The 20,995-nt window shown below is 40.4% G+C and overlaps 1 protein-coding gene across 3 annotated transcripts; it reads left to right on the forward strand.

The window, feature by feature from the left end:
* Nucleotides 1-29: 29 nt before the first annotated feature.
* On the forward strand, nt 30-20,991 carry znf106a (zinc finger protein 106a). Of its 3 annotated transcripts, none has more exons than XM_038279489.1 (22): nt 30-127; nt 2,460-2,543; nt 2,716-2,777; nt 3,922-4,116; nt 5,865-7,520; nt 7,598-7,955; nt 8,028-8,097; nt 8,187-8,341; nt 8,630-8,690; nt 10,383-10,649; nt 10,797-11,505; nt 11,979-12,019; nt 13,534-13,679; nt 13,752-13,886; nt 13,961-14,077; nt 15,214-15,405; nt 15,490-15,552; nt 15,650-15,769; nt 15,886-15,957; nt 18,278-18,349; nt 18,444-18,590; nt 19,824-20,991. In XM_038279489.1, exons 2-22 carry the CDS (start codon nt 2,490-2,492, stop codon nt 19,878-19,880), a joined length of 4,749 nt encoding a protein of 1,582 aa, XP_038135417.1. In that variant the 5' UTR covers nt 30-127; nt 2,460-2,489; the 3' UTR covers nt 19,881-20,991. The 3 variants fall into 3 exon arrangements, with proteins under 3 accessions (XP_038135417.1, XP_038135419.1, XP_038135418.1); XM_038279491.1 differs by having other exon boundaries at nt 10,800-11,505; XM_038279490.1 differs by lacking the exon at nt 30-127 and adding an exon at nt 317-567.
* The last annotated feature ends 4 nt before the right edge of the window (nt 20,992-20,995 follow it).

Raw genomic sequence — 20,995 nt, forward strand, 5'->3', positions numbered from 1 at the left:
ACTTACGCCCTGCTCATGAACGCATCACAGGAAGTGGTTCACTGGGCGAGGCCTCCAAGGAGGATGTTATTGTTAGCTGCTGTAGTAAACACACTACTGCACACATTTACTATAAGAACTTGGAAAGGTAAACAGAATTCATATTGTACGAAGTTATATTTATTTGCACATTTCAAATAATGGTTAATACTGCGAGTTGGCGGAGCAGTGGGGAGACTGGAGGGCTGGTTAAACGAGCTGTGATCAGTTTGCTAACTTTAGCTCAGATCAGAACTTTCCTTAACTAACTGTTCCACCGAGCGTTTTTCCCATGTTATATTATAGTTCTTTACACAATTTATTATTTTCCTTATCAAAGGTTCTCGCTGGAGTTTATTTAGGACGATTTTCGTTACTCTTTTACATTAGCAAAGCTAAATAGCCATGCTAGCAAAGGGGGACCCCCTCTACACAAACTATTCGATTACATCTGTGATCATGGATAAGATTCAGTCAAATTCTTATTAAACTAGCACAACAAATGTCGCAACAGTGATGCAACCTATCGTGTGGGATTGCTTTAAACAGGTAGGTAAAGTAATAAGCCAACGTACTCCTTTGTTGTTAGTCGTTAGCTGCTTCTTTTCAACTTCAAGTCGTAGTAAGGAGCTGCTAATAAACTCGTAACATGCAATGTATATGTTGTGCTGCATTTGCAGTTATACTTGTGATCTCCTAATGCTTTCTTAACCGAATGCAGAAGAGGCAGAGAGTGAATTTAATTCAGTAAGTTTGTCTCCCTCCTCGAGGCAGAAATCAGTTGCAACTTTCATTGTCTTGAGTTTTATCTGTAGATGGCTGTAGCTGCTGGAAAGGAGGGTCTCATGCTGCAGATTTAAAGAAGACTAAATAAAGTTTGTTGTTGGATTATTCTTTTTTTAATTAGAGGTTTGAATTTGTCATTTGTACTTTTCCTTATCTAAGGTAACCGGTTTGAAGGGCACACTGGCAACAGAGTAGAGGCAGACTCCCTCACCAACATGTTGATTGAAGATGGAGTGTTTGTTAGTGGCATAACAGGAACCTAGATCAACCTAACAGAAAGTGGAGGCTCCTGTTTGGCTTTTTAATCAAAGGTCTTCACTTAAAAATGTACTTTAATTTGGTTTATATGTGAAATAAATTAATTGTGCTTTTTAATCTTACTTTGCTGCCTTGACTGAGGATTAGTTTAATACATTTCACTAGTTTTTTCCAGCTAGGGATTGATATATGTGGTTGTAGTTTACAACGTATTATTGATTGTGGTACTAAGACTTTGATTTTGATGGTGTAACAGCCCATATTAAATGGTACCAGAATGTTATTGAAATAACATGATCTGATTGTACATTAGTTACATTTGGTCCAGTGCTTAGACAACATCATATTTATTATCATTTTAAAGAGACTCTTTTTACTGTATTTGTGGTTTCTATTTTGCCGTATTTGTTTCACCAGCAGTACAAAGTAACATTAAATAAATTAGTTTCCATGACAGGGTTTTCGCGGGTCATTAAAAGTAATTAAATTATTATTTTTTAAATTAAGGCCTTAATTGGCATTAAAATTCATTAAATGTAATTATCGTGGCATTTAAAATACTTTTTTTTTATCAATCAACAATTTCGTCAGATATATCAAGATTTATTTGCGCGAATCTTCTTATGGTTGAACGTAAAGCCGTATGTTCAGAAAAGAAGCTCGAGGTAGAGAAAAAGCTAGAGAATGGGAAAATGTAATTTGGTTTGTATCTTAGGGTTGGGTTTGTTAGGTTTGTTTTGCTTTTGCTTTATTCTGGTTATGTTTTTTGCATTAATCTATTTTTGTTATTTCAGGTGTTCTCTTTTTAGGTTTAATTTCTTTAATATAATTTAATAAATTACATTTTCATTTAATGTGAAAATCCTTGTGCTGTCTCCTTTAATGTTACCCCACCAAATAAGTGTGGTGGACACGATTTTTTTACAAGATTTTTTTTCATTAATGAAAATTTTACAGGATTTTTTTTCTTTCAACTTTGCTTGGATGTTAAATATTACAGTCATAACAGTTCAGGCTTTAGTTTTACAAATCTGATGCTTGGTGTCCCCTTTAACTGGCTTTTAAATGCTAAGTCAGTTTGTAAGCTTTAGACAAGTCCAGGCATGACTCCAATGCGACCACGGCTTTATACATTTGGCAGCAGAGTTGTTCCATCAGCACCCTGGAATAAAAACCAGCATCCCGGCTGATCTCTGCTACCATTTGGACCTCTGGTGATGCATTAAATAGACACTGCGCTGTGCTCTTAACGGTGTGAAGAATTTCAAATATTTTTGCTAAGGTTTCAGTTTTCTGCAGATATCAAAAGCTTTCCAGTAGCTCTATGAAAGCTTGCAGTTCATAACAGAACACTTTAATCATTTCTTTAAAGTCTGATTAACTCTCTCCCCTGACAGTAATGGGCTGAGATCCACCTGCGTAAAAAAATGATGAGGAACAGACAGTGCGTTCTGTGTGAAATCGTCTGCTCCTCCAAGCAGGTAATAACCCAGAGGTGGAATTTTTCTCCATGCTTCTTCAATTGATGACCTCTGTATGCATAAAGCTCTGTTTTACTTTCTTGTGCACAAACATCCTCTCATTTAACACTAACCCCTCTGGAAATGATCTGCAAATCCTAAAAGTGAAACACATCTCTTTGTTAATCTGCAGGACATGGATGAGCACATGAGGAGCATGCTTCACCACCGGGAGCTGGAGAAGCTTAAAGGCCGGTGAGTTCAGCTCTCGCCCTTTAAAAGTAAAAGTTTCTTTTGTCCGAATCTGTTTGGGTCATTTGCACGTGTGCACACAAGCACGTGTTTTGAAGAGGTGCTGACAGCTGCCTTCACTGCTGCATGTATATTTAGACCCAATCTGAACAACAGACATGGCTGTTAGAAGTCAAAGGGCTCCTTGTGACTCTCCATCCCCCCCTTAGATGACTGAAAGAATGTGGCCTGTTGCTGAGATTGCTGTCAGGATTTTGTGTCAATATGTAACATAAAGCGGTGGTTTGGTTTAAAAATGACACAATAATTCAGAGTCATTGTTAAACGCTGATGGTTTGTTCTGATTACTTTGTCCTAAAATTTGAGACAAAACATTTTTTTTTTTTTTGGAGCTGTACCAGAAATGAGTAACTCTATTTTAGAGGGGCTTGCCAGCTGCATGAGAGGCCTGAAAATGGTTCCACCCCATGACACAGATTTACAGAGACCCAGGAAAGCAGCTGCACCCACCCCCCACCCCCAAATGCAGAATGACAGAATGGCATACCAGGGTGAGGTTTAAAATGGAGTCTATGAGCAGCTGCCCTCAGCTTCGGTTTCACTGCTTTACTTGGGATTGGCGTTCAGGGTCTCCAGGCCCAATAACACAAACCGTCATGCAGGATTGAGGTGGGGGGTGGGTTTTGGCATTTGGAGCGCAGAGGGAGGTCAAATACAGACGGCGCCTTCTGTGAAGCACCAGAGCGCAGCGGACACCATCATGAAGGCGCACTGAGCTGAGGACGGCGGCCTCTTTTCCACCCACACGTCCCAGCGCTGTGCTGCATGGCTGGACTCCAACATCTAAACTAGCACGCTGCCTGGGTCCAGCCTGGCCGCCGCCATCTACGGCCTGCTGAAAAATAGGGAACATTAAGATCAGGATGATTTAAGACTTTAACGCATATAAATTTCTAAGTTAGTTGCCTCCTGATCTGCAAGAGACAAATCAGACTAATTATTTGACAGGATTGTTGAGTAATCTCCTTTCCTGGGTTTATTATTAAGACGTCAAAGTTATAAGCGAGTAGAGCCGGCGTGTAAGAGCAATCAGCAGCATCATGCCTGAAGGAAGGATTGAACCACCGCTCTCGCCTTCTCTCCCCAGTGACTGCGGACACGAGTGCCGAGTGTGCAAGGTGAATATGGCTAGCCTGACTGACTACGCCAGCCACATATCCGGCCCCACACACAAGCAAAACGTGGAGGCAGCCGTTAAACAGCAGAACAGGGATGACCAGGACGAAGAATACTTTGACCAGACGCTGGTGGAGCTGATCCAGAAGAGGAAAGAACAGATCAGGTAAGAAAATAAGATAGCTGAGTGATCTGATTGAGAAAAGAGGCTCCAGACTGAACTGCTCTGATGATTCTTTACTTAAAAAAATTTTTTTTTTCTGTGTGTTTTATATCATATCTAAGATGTAATCATGAGTAGGTCAAGCCACAGTCGGCCAACATATGCCATGTAGTCGCATTCTACCCTTTTTTAGCCGGAGTCAAATGTCAGACCTGTGGGCTAAAAAAAAAATGTGAAAATGCATGACCGCACACGGAGTTCAGACACGGGCTCAAACCTAAAACTTTGTGGATATATTAAGACACACTGGATATTTAAGCCTTTTATGATGACTTTGATTTATTATATAAGATTTGTCTAGACTAATTTTTATGCCATTCCATATGTTGATCTGTCTTACACCATGAATTAGAGACATTTCAATCAGGAGCTTCCGGAGCTGGTTTGACACCAGGCTTTGCTCCTCTGTCTGAGTCATGTTCAATCAGCTCCCATGACGTCAGCCTCTTTTCAAACCTTTAAAGAGCAGCGGTATTTGAACATTTTGTCCACATTTTGTAATTAAAGGAAAGCTCACCCCTAAATAATTTTCTTTGCTGATAAACTGCAAACATGGGTGTTTTATAGGGCTGTCTACATGTCCCAGGGCATTTTAGAGACAGTTTGCTGCACATTCCACAGTTTGGTCTAAAACTGTCTGTTTGGCACTCCCCTCAGTTCAAATGCGTGTACTGCGACTTTGAATCTGTTCTCCAAAACAAAACAAAAAAGGTATTTTTTTGCGAAAAAGCAACAGGATGGGTCAGAAATCTTTATCTGAGATGTGATAAATAATAAACGGATCTAACCTACATTTATTTACAGAGATGTTTTTAGAAATATTCAGAGATCTCTTTACTTTTTGTTGGCGATAAAGCTTTTCCAGCAGTTTTCCACTCAGATGAAACCAATCCCATGCAGTCATTAAGTCGCTTATGTAGGTGACTTCCTGTGATGGCCGTAGTGTCTGAGTGCTTAACAAAAGCAATATATGAAATCAATCACCTTAAAAAATTTGCATCTTAGCCTCATGTAGCATGTTAGCTGACGCTAGTTAGCATGTGCTGCAGTTTTGCTGGACCTCTGAACCAGAGCCGTCCTGCAGAGAAAACTTCCCCCCTTCATATACGGTAGTATTTGATTATAAAATTATGAATACATGCCAATTTTGGCATGAATGAATACATCTTAATAGTGATAAATCTACATTGGGTCGGGACAGATAAATCTTGAAATAAAAAAAAATATATATACATACCGTATGTTGACATTAATTAAGCTTACATAAAGGAATGAATATATCTTTAGATAGATAACTGATAAAATGTGTTTTTATTTAATTACAAATATTAATTTATGTTATGGAATATTTATTTATAATTTGTTTACAGTATTTTTGTTCAATTTAGAAGTAAATGGCACCCCTTGATTGTTACTAAGGGCAGTACTTCTTTATTCTTTTTTAAATCGATGCCTTTCATATTTGTGAGTCATTTTGGTGGAATGGCGATTGTGATAACATGCCCTTAATATAGCTTATACATAGTCAGAATTCTGATTCTGATTAACTTTGATTGTGAGGTTTTATACCAACATATCCAAAGCCAGTCTGTTCCATGGCAGACATACCTCTCTAAGACTGAAAACAGCCTCAGAAGTTGTTCTCATATTTTTTAATGATCCAATAACATCCATGTTTATTTCATTTGTAGAAAAGAGAAGGAAGCTGCAGCTGCAAAGCTGGCAAAAGAAGAAGAAGAACGAAAGAGAAAAGAGGAGTTTCAGCAGAGACTGAACAAACTTAAGGAACGTTACTTTCTGGAGCGGCAGGCGTCCCAGCAGGGCTTCAATGGACCCCGCCAGCACAACTCTTGGCACAGAAGAAGCTACCATGATGGCAGAACGGAGGGGCTGAAACCATTGTATCAGAACCAACAGGGGAAGAGCGCCACGTGGCACGCCCAGGAGGCCCCTGGTTTACAGAGATGGGCGACCATGGAGTTTTCCAATGAAAGGGGGGATGGCAGCAAGACTCGGGGCAACGGCAGTGAGCAGAGTCGACTGCCCTGGCTCTGCAGTGGAGGAAGCAGTAACGGACTCTATGGTCATAACAACATTGCCAGGTACGCCTCACAGGCAAGGCCCCACAGCTTTTTGGGGCCTAGGTTTCTGGGCCAGGCTTTCAACCACTTTGGAAGTAGAGGAGATGTTAGGAGAGGTCAGCAGGACTCCAGGTATCAAAAAGAAGAGGCTTCACCGGCAGACTCAGACCATCATGGTAAAAATTCCAAAACTCTTGGCAGCAATCCTAAGTTAGACAAAAGCTGCCGCTGGTCTCCCTATCCTGTCGTGTCCGGATCGCATGGTGAGATGCTCCAGAATACGTCAGAGACGCTCCTGAAACCCGCCCAGTCTGATCCCAAACCAGGTGACTCAGGCGTGCAAAGTGTGGAAGAGAAAAAGAAGCATCCATTGAAACAAAGACTGGCCCTCAGTGATAGCAAACAAAGCAGTGAGCCTAGAAATAGAACCTCACAACAGGAAGAGCAGAAGAGTTCCTCAGTCCCTGAAACCAGAACTGTGGCCTCCAGCCTGAAGTCAAAACCAATTGGTAAACAAATTGGGAGCAAGGTACCTGTTGGCTACCTGACTGAACGGCAGGAGAAGTTCCTCCCAGAGGTGAAACGCTCAGTCAGACAGATTGGATTCGAGAGAAGGAGCTCTATTGAGAGGACAACCCGCCCTGGGGAGCAACAGCTGGATCACAGACACAACCAGAGCCCGCCAGTCAAAGACAAACACCGGAGTTCTGGTAAAGCATCACCTCCTGTGGTAGTCAGGCAGGAAAAGGCTCCACCCTCATCTACCGAAGACAACTTTGTCCAGTCACTTCAGGTCAGCACCTCCAACACAGTGAGCACAGAGCCTGCAGCTTCAGAGCCTGCAGCTTCAGTAAGGAAGGAAGAGGAGAGCGGGGACGGAGCAGAGAGGCGGAGCTCCTCAGGAGTCCAAACTGAGGCAGGCCAGAGCTCAGAGAGCGACACGCTCAGAAGCAGTGAAGCCCAGATGGCCTCGGGGTCGGACACATCCGCCTTGTCCAAACTGGACCTCCCCCCTGTCTTAAAGAGGGACCTTACCAAACACATGAGCTCCAAAAGCAAAGCCACGGGCCACGAGCCGAACCTGAACATCGCCCGCCGCGTGCGAAACCTCAGCGAGTCGAGGCGGAGCGACGCGGAGAAAGATTCTGGCCTCAAACCGACTGTGAGGCAGCTGATCAACTCCTCCGGCCCACGGCGCAGTGTGAACTGGGAGCAGGTTTACCAGGAGGTCCGAAAGAAGCAGGACAAGGGAAAAGGCATGCCGAGGTGAGGGTTTCCTCCAAGACGTTTCCATTCTCTGTCACTGCTGTTTAGATTAACACGTTTCATCTGCGCTTCCTCAGGTTTGGCATTGAGATGGTGCCGTTAGAGCAGGAGTCCCAAAACCAGGGGGAGGATGGAGACGCCCTGCTGGAGGGCTTTCAGTGGGAATCACTGATGGAGATCACAGCTGAGAGCAAATCTCGTAAACGCTCCCTGTCAGAGAGCAGCCTCACGTCTGGAATCCCTCATCCCGTGTGTTTTTCTTTAAAATCAGAGGAAACGGTAGAGGAGCAGGAGTCTTTGCCTCTTTCTGCTCCAGAGAAGCCAGACAAACTGGCCAAAGTTCTCCAGCCGTCTGATTCAGCGCTGGGGGACAGCAGCTCAGGGACGGAGCAGTGTGACGGGCAGGGGACGGGAAAGAGGAGACGAGCCGCAGGGGTGAGTTCAGGGAAACACGCTTTAACCTCTAGTTTATACCTCCATGTCTAAACATTTCTCTCTCATGTTTAGGACTCTCCCAGCATGGGGGCATCTTCTCTGGAGGGGGCCAACAAAAGGAGGAAAATCAAACCCAAAAAAGGTTTGCATCAGGATTAGAGATTACAGCTCTTAGAGGCCTGAGTTTACCGCCACTGAAGATCCTAATGCGTTTATTTGTGTTCGGAGCAGAGCGCCTGCAGATTGACCAGCTGCTCGCTGTGTCACTGCGGGAGGAGGAGCTGAGTCAGTCCCTACAGAAAGTGGACGCCAACCTGATCCAGGCCCGGGCGGCGCTGGAGGCCGCCTACCTTGAGGTGCAGCGACTCATGGTGGTTAAACAGCAGGTAGGCTGTGTTTCCACAGGTCCTTGGAAAAACAGACCATGTTAGATTATTAATCCAAGAATAATTTCAATAATCTTTAAGAACAGTAAAAAAACTACACTTAGTCAAAAATTTTGAAATCATGATGCATGTTCTCAAAATAAGAAGTCTCCCCAAGTTTTATTGTCTTTCTGCTCTTTGAATTAGATTTTAACAAAAGTGTTGGATCTTAAAGTGTTTCAGTAAAACCTCATTAGAACCCAAACTCCTTATTACAGCTAAAGTTAACGTGTTTTTATCCTCCTTTAGATGACAGTGGAGATGAGCACGCTGAGAAACAAACGGATAGAGCTGCTCAAAGGCATGCAAGGTAAAAAAAACAACAACATTTAGGTTATAATCAGTTATTATATTATATTTAGATATTTTTAGCTAAGCATTGCTCTTTGTTTCTTTTGAACTTTCCATCCCACATTTCTTAAACAGATTTACCAACAAACAAGGAGAATGATGCGTTTTCTCAATGATTTTCTTAAAGAAAAATCTCAAAAGTGTGGTGTGCATTTTTCTTCCCCCTTTCACGCCTCTTCTCTCACAATACCCCTCCACCTGAGGTTCTAGATATGTATGAAAGGAGCCTTTCTGTCTGTAATCTAATCTCCATCTTTTTTTTAAGATCTCAGAAGTTTTGTTGACATAGGTGGACAAACTGCATCAGGAAGACTGAGTCCCAGAGTAGACTGACTAGAAAGGAACTTGCGGAGAGAGTTAGGCTATAAAACGGTGTTCAGTTTCAACATCTAATGCTACGTTCACAGCACACGTGATAGAAGCAGCTGGTAAGGCGCATTAAAAGGTCCTGCAGTGCGTCTCGAGCAGTGCATCTTGACACATTTTAGCATCCGCCTCATGAGCTTCTGAGCATCTGATGCGCGTGACACACTTCACAAACAGCAGCTGCTGGAGTTGGAAAATTTTAACTTTTACTGCTCAACGTGCCACACCAACCAATCAGAGAAGCTGATCTGTGAGCTGACAGGGACAAAGACATGCCGCTGCTGATGCAGAACAATATGATCAGTCCTTTTGAAACAGTTTATTAATGCCTAAATTAACTTAAATTGTCAAAACCGTCTGGCAAAATGTTATTATTTATTTATTATTATTCTGGTGCCTACAGTTTGTACCACAAAAAGTAAAAATGCTAACATCTACTTCCAGCCGTCACAAACAGCAGCGGAAACCCCCAGCTGCTGCTGGATTCCCAGTGACCGTGCACCCGGTATGTGGGCGTCTGCGCACCTCCGACAGCAAAAATTATATTTTAAGACAGAATGAACAGATGATGTTTTGAGGTGCACTCTCTCACTTAAGAATATATTAAATCTAATTTTTACCAGCTTATCACAGCAAATATAGCAAAGCTGCTCTGCCATTGAACACAGGAGCAGCAGAAGCATCAGACGCACCTGTATACACTTTACTAGACGCCCCTCAGGAGCATCAAAAATGCTCTTAAGGCGTCTGAGCTTAATGTGTATAAGTATCAAAATAAAGGAGCAGGCGCTTTTTTGCTGGACAAAGCGCGTGAGGTGTAAATGTAGCATAAGAAAACCCCAAACTCTCCCAGATACTCCATCAACTGACAGGCTTTACATCTGCTCATTGACTGATGCATTAGTACGCTCAGCAGGCGTGCCTTGGTGTCCTAAAGGATAAGCATTGCTGGTCTCTCTACCTGCTATCCATTGTTAATGTTTTGTTTGTATTTTTTGTTGTTGTTTAAATGTAGACTTCTGTAGCATTTGTTACCATTGGATTTCATGTAAATGGAAGTAGGAAAAGTAACATGGACTCTAAGAATCGGCTCGACAATATCTGCTGTTATCAGGAGTGGCCTTAAAAAACTGTATTAGTGATTAGGGAAGTGGCCCAGAGGCCCTTTAAATAATGTGAGGTTTATGTTTTAGATATGAGAAACGTGTACTTTTGAAAATATTTGAAGGGGAACTCTTTTGACAAAGTCTGTATGAAACACTTTGATGTGCTTTTATCTTTTTAGGTGCTACTGAGGAGGCTCCAGAGCTCAGTCTGAAACTGAAAGACATGGCTGATTTTGGAGCAGAGCTCTCTGAGAAGTCCTCCACTGCTGGGTGCAGTCCTAATCATTCTGCAGAGTGTGCTTCCCCGCCTTCCTCCACTCTCCCTCAGCCCGTAGTCATCAAGGAGGAGCCCCAATCTCCAGTCTGCATCAACTTGGAGCCGGATCCTTATAGCAATATAACGAGCTGTGCACACAGCACCACCGCAGAGCTACAGAACCCCTCAGGTAACTTCATTTGGAGTCCCTGGTCAGTGAAATAAACCATGTTGATTGTGTGTCTCAGCAGGTTTTAAATGTTTACTTTTATTAAACATTAATGTTGCTTCAAGCTTTTAGATACAATTAAAAAATCATTTTCTATCTGTAACCCAGCAGATCCTGTCCACAGCCTGAGGATGTCTCCTGGAAGAGAACCTGAACCTCAACAAACTAACACAGAAGACCCTCCAGCATGCAAAGAGAAGCTATCTGCACAGATCAACAAAACCGAAAGGTCTCCAGAGGCGTGGAGCTGCAACAGCTCTAAAACAGTTTCAAAGTCATCACCCACCAGAAGAGGCTCTGAGCTCCCTGATACTGCTGTCACTGAGTCGCTCCAGTCCACCCCAGCGTTTATTTTGCCCGACCCTCCACTAGAGCTAAGGAGTGGAAGGCGCGTGAGGAAGCTCAAGAAGAGGAAGGTGTTGAAAAAAGCCCAGGGAGTAGAGCAGTTTCAGAGCAGTGACACCGAGATGGACGAGGAGGCCTCAAGGCCTAGGTGGATGCGCCAGCGCAGGAGGCCGAGCGGAGGCTCTCAGTTCAGCACCTCCAGTTTGCCAACGGATGAAGGCAGCAAGAGACCTAGCAGCGGCGTAAAGGCCAACAAACGTTCAGACGCAAAGGTAGCACTTCCCCAAGAGAACCTTGATGTAGAAGGAAGCATGGAGGTGTCGGCGGCCTGTCAGCAGCCACAGGAGGACGCGTTCACCCAGGCTACTCCTCCACCTGCAGTCCCTGGCCCAATAAAATCTGAGCCGCACAGCCTGGCCTGCAACGAGGTCTCCTCCACCAGTGACATGGATCTGTGCAAATCCTCTGAGAGGTTGGTCATACAAAAAAGCAAAATCCCGAAAATTAATATTTATTTACATTTTCTAGAGTTTCCAACTAAATAATCTCATAAAGCATCAGAAAAGACTAAATAAATCCCATGATTCAGTTCCTGCCATCTGTTAAAAAAAGAAACAAAAAAATATTTAATGTTTGGAAGAAGATTGCAGCCATTGCTGCTTTAATATCATCACCAGTGATTTATATGGAAGAGGCTAATATCTTTAATATTACACCAATGTTTTGGTGTGTTTTTTCTGGATATTTTTTAAGGAAAAAAGCAAAAAAAAATTTTTATAATGCAAAATATTTGTAGAAATCACACATTTACAGAAATTACAAATCAAGTTACATTGATATATCCATTGCATAGTTATTTAAAAAGTCATATTTTGTGCCTTAGTCTTATAGATTATTAGCTCTCTGCCTCAATAGTGTCTAATGATGGATGTTTTGTCTTTTCAGTGATTTATCTTTTCCCGTCACGCTGCCCAGGACCTCATCAGGTACGTTGGTCATTCATTTTATTGTTGTATTTTTTAAGAAACAGACTCGAGTGGATATTATTTTACAAAGGCCAATTTATTTGGAGTTATTGGCCAGGTTATTTGGAGTTGTTTAGTGAGAAAAGGGGTTTAGGTTCAGCAGGTCTTTCTGTCTCATATATTTTTTCTTCATTTTATCTCTTCCTGTAAAAAAAACAGTTAATACCTGGGGCTGTTTAGTATGGGTAAAATATTATTTTGTTTTTCAGCATTTGTATAAATTACAGTGATGAATAGCTATTAAAATGTTCATATCGCATCAAACATTTAATGTAGTTGTACATATCAAAGGTGATAGCAGTTAATTTTTACTATTATTGCTTTTGTGTACATTATGTCTAATTATGTTTAGTTGAAATAAATATTTTTTTAGTGAATATGGGGAAAATATTAGAAGTTCATAATGTTTTTTATTCACAATTGTAGTTTTACATGAACAAATTATATTTTTTTATTGAATTAATGAATTAATGAAATAGAATAAATCAAAATCAAATCAAGAGCTACAAGTTTACCACCTCCATTAACATTAGCACTCGCCCACCCATGTCTGCTTATGGCTAACCTTGATTGGGGTTCCCCCTCATTTCACAGAGAAGAAGCCAATAATATCAGCTATGTGTGTGTGTGTGTGTGTATATATATATATATATATATATATATATATATATATATATATATATATACATACATATGTGTATATATATGTATATGTATATATATACATATGTGTATATATATGTATATGTATATATATACATATGTGTATATATATGTATATGTATATATATACATATGTGTATATATATATATGTATATGTATATATATATGTATATATATGTATATATATATATACATATTTTAGACCCTTTAAAATGCAGAAAACTAATATTTATACGCCATATATTGTTTTATTTTCTGTAAAATCAATACTTGCTTTAAACATATGGTTTGTTGTTCGGCTCCCTCCAGTGGTCTGGAACGCTTTCGTTTTTTTTTTTGTTTTTTTTAGTGACTTTGCTGCTGTTTTCAGTATTTGCATCATTATCTTTTTGGGGATTGCAGCATTTCTCTCTTGCTTTTTTTTTTGTTTGTTTGTTATTGCGTGTTTTCCGAGTTAGCTTCACAGATATTTGCAGCTCGTTTTGTCGTTTATTCAGCATTTGCATCCGTTGGCCGCAGTCATTTTGGGCAATCGGCCAATACTTTAATGTAAAAGCGATCTTATTTTCTCGCCCTCAAAAAAGAAAAATCCGATCGGCCATAAAACTGCTACAATCATTTCCTTTATTTCCATTTCCATTTAAGCCCTTAATCCTATTATTGTTTACTATTTTATTTATATCAACAAATTATTTAAGGACATCTGCTAAAGATGCTACACTCACCTACTAATCTGAAAGTATTTTTGATTAGCATTTCTTAGCTGTATAATGTGGAACTTTTTTTCTGTGTGTCTGCCTGTGTTTGTTAGACGCCTTCTCCGATCATGGTGAGGATGACATGCCGACTGAAGGAACATTTCATGGCCACCAGGAGGCTGTGAACGCCCTCCAGATCCACAACGGGCTGTTGTACACGTGCTCCGGGGATCGGACCATCAAAGCCTTTGACTTAGTGGTGGGTGACGCTCCAACTCTGCTGCCTAATATCATGTATTTGTTGAAAATAAAACAGCTTTTCTTGTTGCAGAGTCATAAATGCGTGGGCGTGTTTGAGGGTCACAGCTCCAAAGTGACCTGCCTGTTGGTGTCCGTCGCTCCATCCTTACATCATCGCCTTTATTCGGGGTCCAGCGACCAGACCATCCGCTGCTACAGTCTCAAGGTAAAAGCAAATTTGTTCTGAATTGTTCCGTTGCCATGTTTGGACATTTCCCTAATGCTGAATGTTGTCTGCAGACACAAGAGTTTGAGCAGCAGTTCCAGCTGTCCGACCGAGTCCTCTGCCTCCACAGCCGATGGAAGATGCTATACGCTGGTCTGGCCAATGGCACAGTGGTGACCTTTAACCTCAGGGTGAGGGATACATGACAACAAGCTACTGTTTAGTTTGATTGATTTTATTTGAAAAGCACCAAACCTTTATTATTTAATGTTAAAACTAATATATTTTCTTGAGTTGGTTTAAATAGAGGATGGACTTTGACCCTATTCAAAAACTGTTATTTCAAAATAGTTTTTGTTTTAGTTTTTATATATAGAGGGAATTTCGTTTCATTATTGTTGCAAGCAAAGATAATTTTTTGTCAATACAAACATAAAACATTTATATAAAAAAAAAAGTAGATGTATTTCTTTTAATAGTCCTAAAATATGAAACATAATTTGAAAAAAAAACAAAGTTTTTGTAAAAAAAAAAAACTAAGTCTGGGAAAACATCACAGTTACTCTTAAAACCTTTTTCTGATTAAGAAATGTTTCAAAGTTTTATTTCTGGATCGCATTTTCATTATTAAATTTCCATTTACAAAATGTTTTCTTTGATTTTGACAATAATGGAACGAAATTCCATATAAAAAAGGTTTATGAGTCAAGTTTTTTCACTCCTGGACACATTACAGACCTCAGGAGAAAATAAAAAGATCAAAACTATTTTACCAAAAAAAGTGATAAATTAGGTAGTTTGGGTCTTTATTGGTTAAAGAAGGAAACTTTTGTTCCTAAGAGTCAGCCTGGCTGTATGTTCAGGGTCTTCTGCAGCTTTTAACTGGTTTCCTTCCAGTATTTACTTTTATTCAGCTTTCCATGGGCTGATTTGCTTCCCTCTAAAGCTGCTATCGTTTCTTTTTTTTGGGCTACATCTAATGGCTTAAGCTGCTCTTGAATGAAAGCCTGATTTGTAGAGTGGTGTCTTAAAGTCCAATCATTGGTTTCTTCCAACTGAGCTGTTGTTCCATGTAGCTCCTCCATAGATTCCATAGGTCCTCCTGCTGTTTCCCTGATTAATGCTCTCCTTGCCTCTTTACCTAACTTTATAGATTTTTATTTACAAACTAAGGTTACTGCTTGGTAAAATGATCCATATACTTAACATTTAAGCACCACCTTGTGTCGGCCCTGAAGCTTGTGTTTGTTTTCAACTGATGAAAAACTGCTTTCATCTGCAGCAGCTTGAGTTGACGGAGTTCATGTTTTTGCGCTTCATTGTTTAGACAAACAAGCAGATGGACACATTTGAGTGTCACGGGCCACGTGCCGTGAGCTGTCTGGCCTCGTCGCAGGAGGGAGCACGGAGGATCCTGCTGGTTGGCTCCTATGACAGCACCATCAGCGTGAGAGATGCTCACAGCGGGCTGCTGCTGCGCACGCTGAAGGGCCACATCAAGGGTGTTCTCTGCATGAAGGTCGGTCAGCGCAACATTCTGAAGACATCTTTTTATGGTTTATCCAAAGGTCTAATAGCCTCCTCCATCTTTTCTCCCTTCCAGGTGGTCAATGATCTGGTAATCAGCGGATCCAGTGATCGTTCTGTTCATACCCACAACATCCACGTACGTTTCTCTCATGGTTCTATTTCTCTAACATGAAAACCTTTTCTTATTAAATTCATAAATTTACTAAAACTTTTTTTTTTTTTTCTTAAAAAAGACAGGGGAGCTCGTTCACTCATTTAAAGGTCATAGCCATGGTGTTACCGTGGTGACCGCTCTGGGGAAAGTCATGGTCACAGCCTGCCTGGACAAACTGGTCAGAGTTTATGACCTACAGGTCAGTCTGTCCAGAAACTAAAAAATAATTGTTCTTGCTACAGATTTCTTTCAGTTATAGAAGGGAAAATAAGATTAGGTTTTGTTTCATTCTGGAAATGTTCACTGTGTCCACAGACTCAGGACCAGCTGCAGGTCTATGGTGGATACAGTGATATGGTGTTATGCATGGCCATCCATAAGAACATGGTGAGAAAACATGACGTATTTATTTCTAAGTAACTTTGACTATTTTATCTAGATTATAATTCCTCCCACATGTTCTCACAATACTTACAGGTGCTGGTCATAAAATTAGAATATCATGAAAAAGTAGATTGATTTCAGTAATTCCATTTAAAAAGTGAAACTTGTATATTATATTCATACATTACATACAAACTCATATATTTCAGATGTTTATTTTGTTTAATTTTGATGATTACAAATGACAACAAATGAAAATCTCAAATTCATCATATCAGAAAATTAGAATATTACTGAAGACCAATAAAAACAAAGGATTTATAGAAATGTTGGCCAACTGAAAAGTATGAACATGAAAAGTATGAGCATGTACAGCACTCAGTATTTAGTTGGGCCTCCTTTGGCCTGTATTACTGCAGCAATGCGGCGTGGCATGGAGTCGATCAGTCTGTGGCACTGCTCAGGTGTTATGATAGCCCAGGTTGCTCTAATAGTGGCTTTTAGCTCTTCTGAATTGTTGGGTCTGGTGTATTGCATCTTCTTCTTCACAATACCCCATAGATTTTCTATGGGGTTAAGGTCAGGAGAGTTTGCTGGCCAATTAAGAACAGGGATACCATGGTCCTTCAACCAGGTACTGGTAGCTTTGGCACTGTGTGCAGGTGCCAAGTCCTGTTGGAAAATGAAATCTGCATCTCCAAAAAGTTGGTCAGCTGCAGGAAGCATGAGGTGCTCTAAAACTTCCTGGTATGTGGCTGCGTTGACCCTGGACCTCAGAAAACACAATGGACCAACACCAGCAGATGACATGGCACCCCAAACCATCACTGACTGTGGAAACTTTACACTGGACTTCAAGCAACGTGGATGAAGTGCCTCTCTTCTTTTCCTCCAGACTCTGGGACCTTGATTTCCAAAGGAAATGCAAAATTTACTTTCATCAGAGAACATGACTTTGGACCACTCACCAGCAGTCCAGTCCTGTTTCTCTTTAGCCCAGGCAAGACGCTTCTGACGCTGTCTGTGGTTCAAGAGTGGCTTGACACAAGGAATGCGACAGCAGAAACCCATGTCTTTCATACGTCTGTGTGTGGTGGTTCTTGAAGCACTCACTCCAGCTGCAGTCCACTCTTTGTGAATCTCCCCCACATTTTTGAATGGGTTTTGTTTCACAATCCTCTCCAGGGTGCGGTTATCTCTCTTGCTTGTACACTTTTTTCGACCACATCTTTTCCTTCCCTTCGCCTCTCTATTAATGTGCTTGGACACTGAGCTCTGTGAACAGCCAGCCTCTTTAGCGATGACCTTTTGTGTCTTGCCCTCCTTGTGCAAGGTGTCGATGGTCGTCTTTTGGACAACTGTCAAGTCAGCAGTCTTCCCCATGATTGTGTAGCCTATAGAACTAGACTGAAAGACCATTTAAAGGCTTTTGCAGGTGGTTTGAGTTAATTAGCTGATTAGAATGTGGCACCAGGGGCCATCAATTTTGAACCTTTTCACAATATTCTAATTTTCTGATATGATGAATTTGAGATTTTCATTTGTTGTCATTTGTAATCATCAAAATTAAACAAAATAAACATCTGAAATATATGAGTTTGTATGTAATGTATGAATATAATATACAAGTTTCACTTTTTAAATGGAATTACTGAAATCAATCTACTTTTTCATGATATTCTAATTTTATGACCAGCACCTGTATTGTCTCAATGTCCAAAATGATCATGGTTTATGACTCAACAACTCAATTTTATTAAAACGTTTTCAAGTAATCCTATCAAAGAACCAACAACGCTTTTGTATTTTTTCGTCTTAAGTAAACTTCTTCCGAACTTTTAAGTCCAATGCTAAAGCTGCCAGTAGTCACTGCTGCCACCCTCTGGCTTATAGTGGAACTGCATGTTTCACCAAACCTCACTATCTCACATGTTTCTCACAATGTTTAAGATTCCTTTAAAAACTCCTGGATCCAGCTTATGATCTACATTATCTATGTAGGGTAGAGTGAGATGAAGCAACTGCATTAAGGAGCCATTGCTAAGTTACATTTGGGTTGATTATGTAGTAGTGTTATTGCAGTAAATGTTGGTTTGCTTAAATCCATCATATCAGATCCCCTCAAAATGTATTGAAGTTTGTTTTTACAACTTGGAACAGGAAAACTTCTGGAAGTTAATATAAAATGTGTATATGTGTCAAAATTTGAGTTAAAAGCTTTTTGGATGCATTATTGAGTTGTCCTCTAAGCTAAAGTCCTGTGATAAACATATAAAGAACACAGAAATTATTTCTAATCTTCAGGATGATTGTGTGTTTTCAGATCTACACAGGGTGTTATGATGGCAGCGTGCAGAGCGTGAAGCTGAACATGATGAAGAACAACCATTGCTGGGTAAGATAGCATCCTGATTCATTTGGTTTGTTTACAAACTTCCCCTCATACCAGCTGTTCAGCATGGAAATATTAATGGCCGCTGTGTTCACAGTGGCATGGCTGCCCGCTGGTCTTCGGGATGTCGAAGCATCTCCAGCAGCACCTGATCAACGACCACACTGCAACTGACTTCCAGGCATTCAAGTGCCGCTGGAAGAAGTGTGAAGAGTTTTTTAGCGCACGCAGCAGCTCCAACCAGGTATAGCATCAGCCAGCACAATTTCAGACATTACTTTTCAGTAGAACTGCCTTTACGCTAAAACACATCTGACTGAAGTTAATAAAAAACTGTAAAAAAAAGGGAAAGAAATATATTTGAAATGTTAATTTATTTTTGCAGAAACAGTGCTTTGCAGAATATTTCTACCTATTCATTGTTTTTGTTCTATTACAAACACAAAACCTAGTTTATTTTAGGGGATTTTTATTAGATAGGCAAACACACAGCTGTGGGAAATAAAATCTTCTATATAAGTGGATTTGGTGGTTGAGACTATTCTGTATGAAGTCAGAATTCAGCTATAAGTCCACATGTGTACTATATAGTCATAGGAGCAGTTTTATTTAAAACACATGCACATGAACTACTACATATTTTATGAACATTTTATGCAACCAGATTCAATACCATGAGGACCCCATTATATTCCAATCAAGGAACTAAAGGGTAGTTAACCAGTACCTTAAGGGACTACTGGTTTGTTAGCAGATTAGAAAATCTCAGTGTTGAATAAACCCTCAACCAGTGTTGTCACAGCTAATGAAATACTTCTTGCTACCAAATGACTGCCTAGCTATTATTTTATGGACTTTTTGAGCCAAGCATCATATCAAGTAGTTACTAAGGAACTAATAATTATCTAATCAGAACCCGACCATTATCCAATGTTTTTTTGTACCCTAAAGTGAAACTACCCATTAGTTCCTGCTTAATTGCTCTGTGTTTCCTTGGTAACTACCCATTAGTTCCTGCTTTATTGCTCTGTGTTTCCTTGGTAACTACCCATTAGTTCCTGCTTTATTGCTCTGTGTTTCCTTGGTAACTACCCATTAGTTCCTGCTTAATTACTCTGTGTTTCCTTGGTAAATACTCACTAGTTCCTCATTAGTTACTCTTTTTCTCCTTGGTAAATAACCATTAGGGCCTGCTTAATCACTCTGTTTCCTTGGCAACTACCCATTAGTTCCTGCTTCATTGCTCTGTGTTTCCTTGGTAACTACCCATTAGTTCCTGATTAGTTACTCTGTGTTTCCTTGGTAAATACTCATTAGTTCCTCATTAGTTACTCTTTTTTTTCCTTGGTAAATAACCATTAGTTCCTGCTTAATTACTCTATGTTTCCTTGGCAAGTATCCATTAGTTCCTGATTGGTTATTCTTTGTTTCCCAAATTTCCTCTCATCTAATGCAGGAATTTCCTTTTCTTTTGTAGATGGTGATCCTGCACATGCAGAAGCATGCTGAGGAAGAACCAGCAGTGGAGTCCTAAGAAGGCTGGTGGTGGGAAAACGTTTTCACTATCAGCCTTCTCCTTTAATAACCCTGCTCTCATTTAGCCTCCCATATTGGGAGGGGGGGCTTTGACACCTAACCGCCCTCCTTCCAGCCCGAAGAGCGGCTGTTTGACTATGTTATCCTTTATTTTTCCATGTTGGAATCCAACTGTGATTCTGTCCCAAAAGAAGTGGGGTAGGGGGGGTTGTGTTGTTTTAATACTTTCTAAGAAACGCTGTCCTTCCTTTTCCTTCTTTTCGACCACTGCGTGTCTTTTTTTCCAACTGACCAAACCAAGATAAAGAAATGCGCAACTTTTTTTTGTTGTTGAAGAAACTCCAGTGTTGCCAGGGTCTGAGTGATCTGTTACACTTTTGTGCTGCAAACGCAGTAAAAACAAAACAAAAATGGCATGGTTTGAGATGTTTTTGTAAGTGTGCATTTGTGAAATGTTTTGTTGAGCGACCTGAAGTAACTTTGTTTCTCTCTTTTAATTGCCGTAACTTTGTGTCAACGGCAGGACTGAGTCTGTTCGTGTGTAATCTCTATTTAACAGTTTGCTGGTAAAAAATCAGAAGGTTTTTCTTAGGGTTTTGTATTTATTTGTTGCGCCTCAGGGCATTTGGGGTGAGAACTGAGGTGTTTCAATCTGCGATTTGTCAGAAGAATGTTTTATTAACACTGTTATGTGAAACTGGTTTATCAAGAGTGAAGTGAAGTTGTGTTTTAACTTTTTTTTTTTTTTTTTAAGTTTAGATTTAAAGTATGGAGCAGAAGGCTGAGGAGCTTTATTTTCCACATTCATTATAGTTTTCTTATGAAAGTGTGGATCAGAGGGATGTTAAGAGAAGGTGTTGGATGGAAAGACGTAGAAGGAAAGAAAGTTTCATCTCCCATGCCAAAAATCCATAACTAGTAGCACAAGTTGTCCTTTTTAAGGTAAGTTCTCTTTAACCAGCAGTATGTTCTCTTTATTTGTACAGTTCACCTCTAATCTGGCATTCCTGAGTTTCTTCAAGATTATCCGTTCAAAGTTCTTTAAGAGCTGTTTTTTAAAGAAGTGCAATCTAAGATGTTAATAATAAAAGTTGTCTCTAACATAAAAATGTG

The sequence above is a fragment of the Cyprinodon tularosa genome, unplaced genomic scaffold (genome assembly GCF_016077235.1).
Source record: "Cyprinodon tularosa strain WSP-4 unplaced genomic scaffold, ASM1607723v1 ctg150, whole genome shotgun sequence".
Classification (NCBI taxonomy): Eukaryota; Metazoa; Chordata; class Actinopteri; order Cyprinodontiformes; family Cyprinodontidae; genus Cyprinodon; species Cyprinodon tularosa.

Coding starts and splice junctions, on each gene's coding strand:
- znf106a (XM_038279489.1), top strand. CDS start 2,490: ATGATGAGGAACAGACAGTGCGTTCTGTGTGAAATCGTCTGCTCCTCC. Junction 15,958..18,277: donor TGGCCATCCATAAGAACATG/GTGAGAAAACAT, acceptor GTGTGTTTTCAG/ATCTACACAGGGTGTTATGA. Junction 18,350..18,443: donor TGAAGAACAACCATTGCTGG/GTAAGATAGCAT, acceptor CTGTGTTCACAG/TGGCATGGCTGCCCGCTGGT.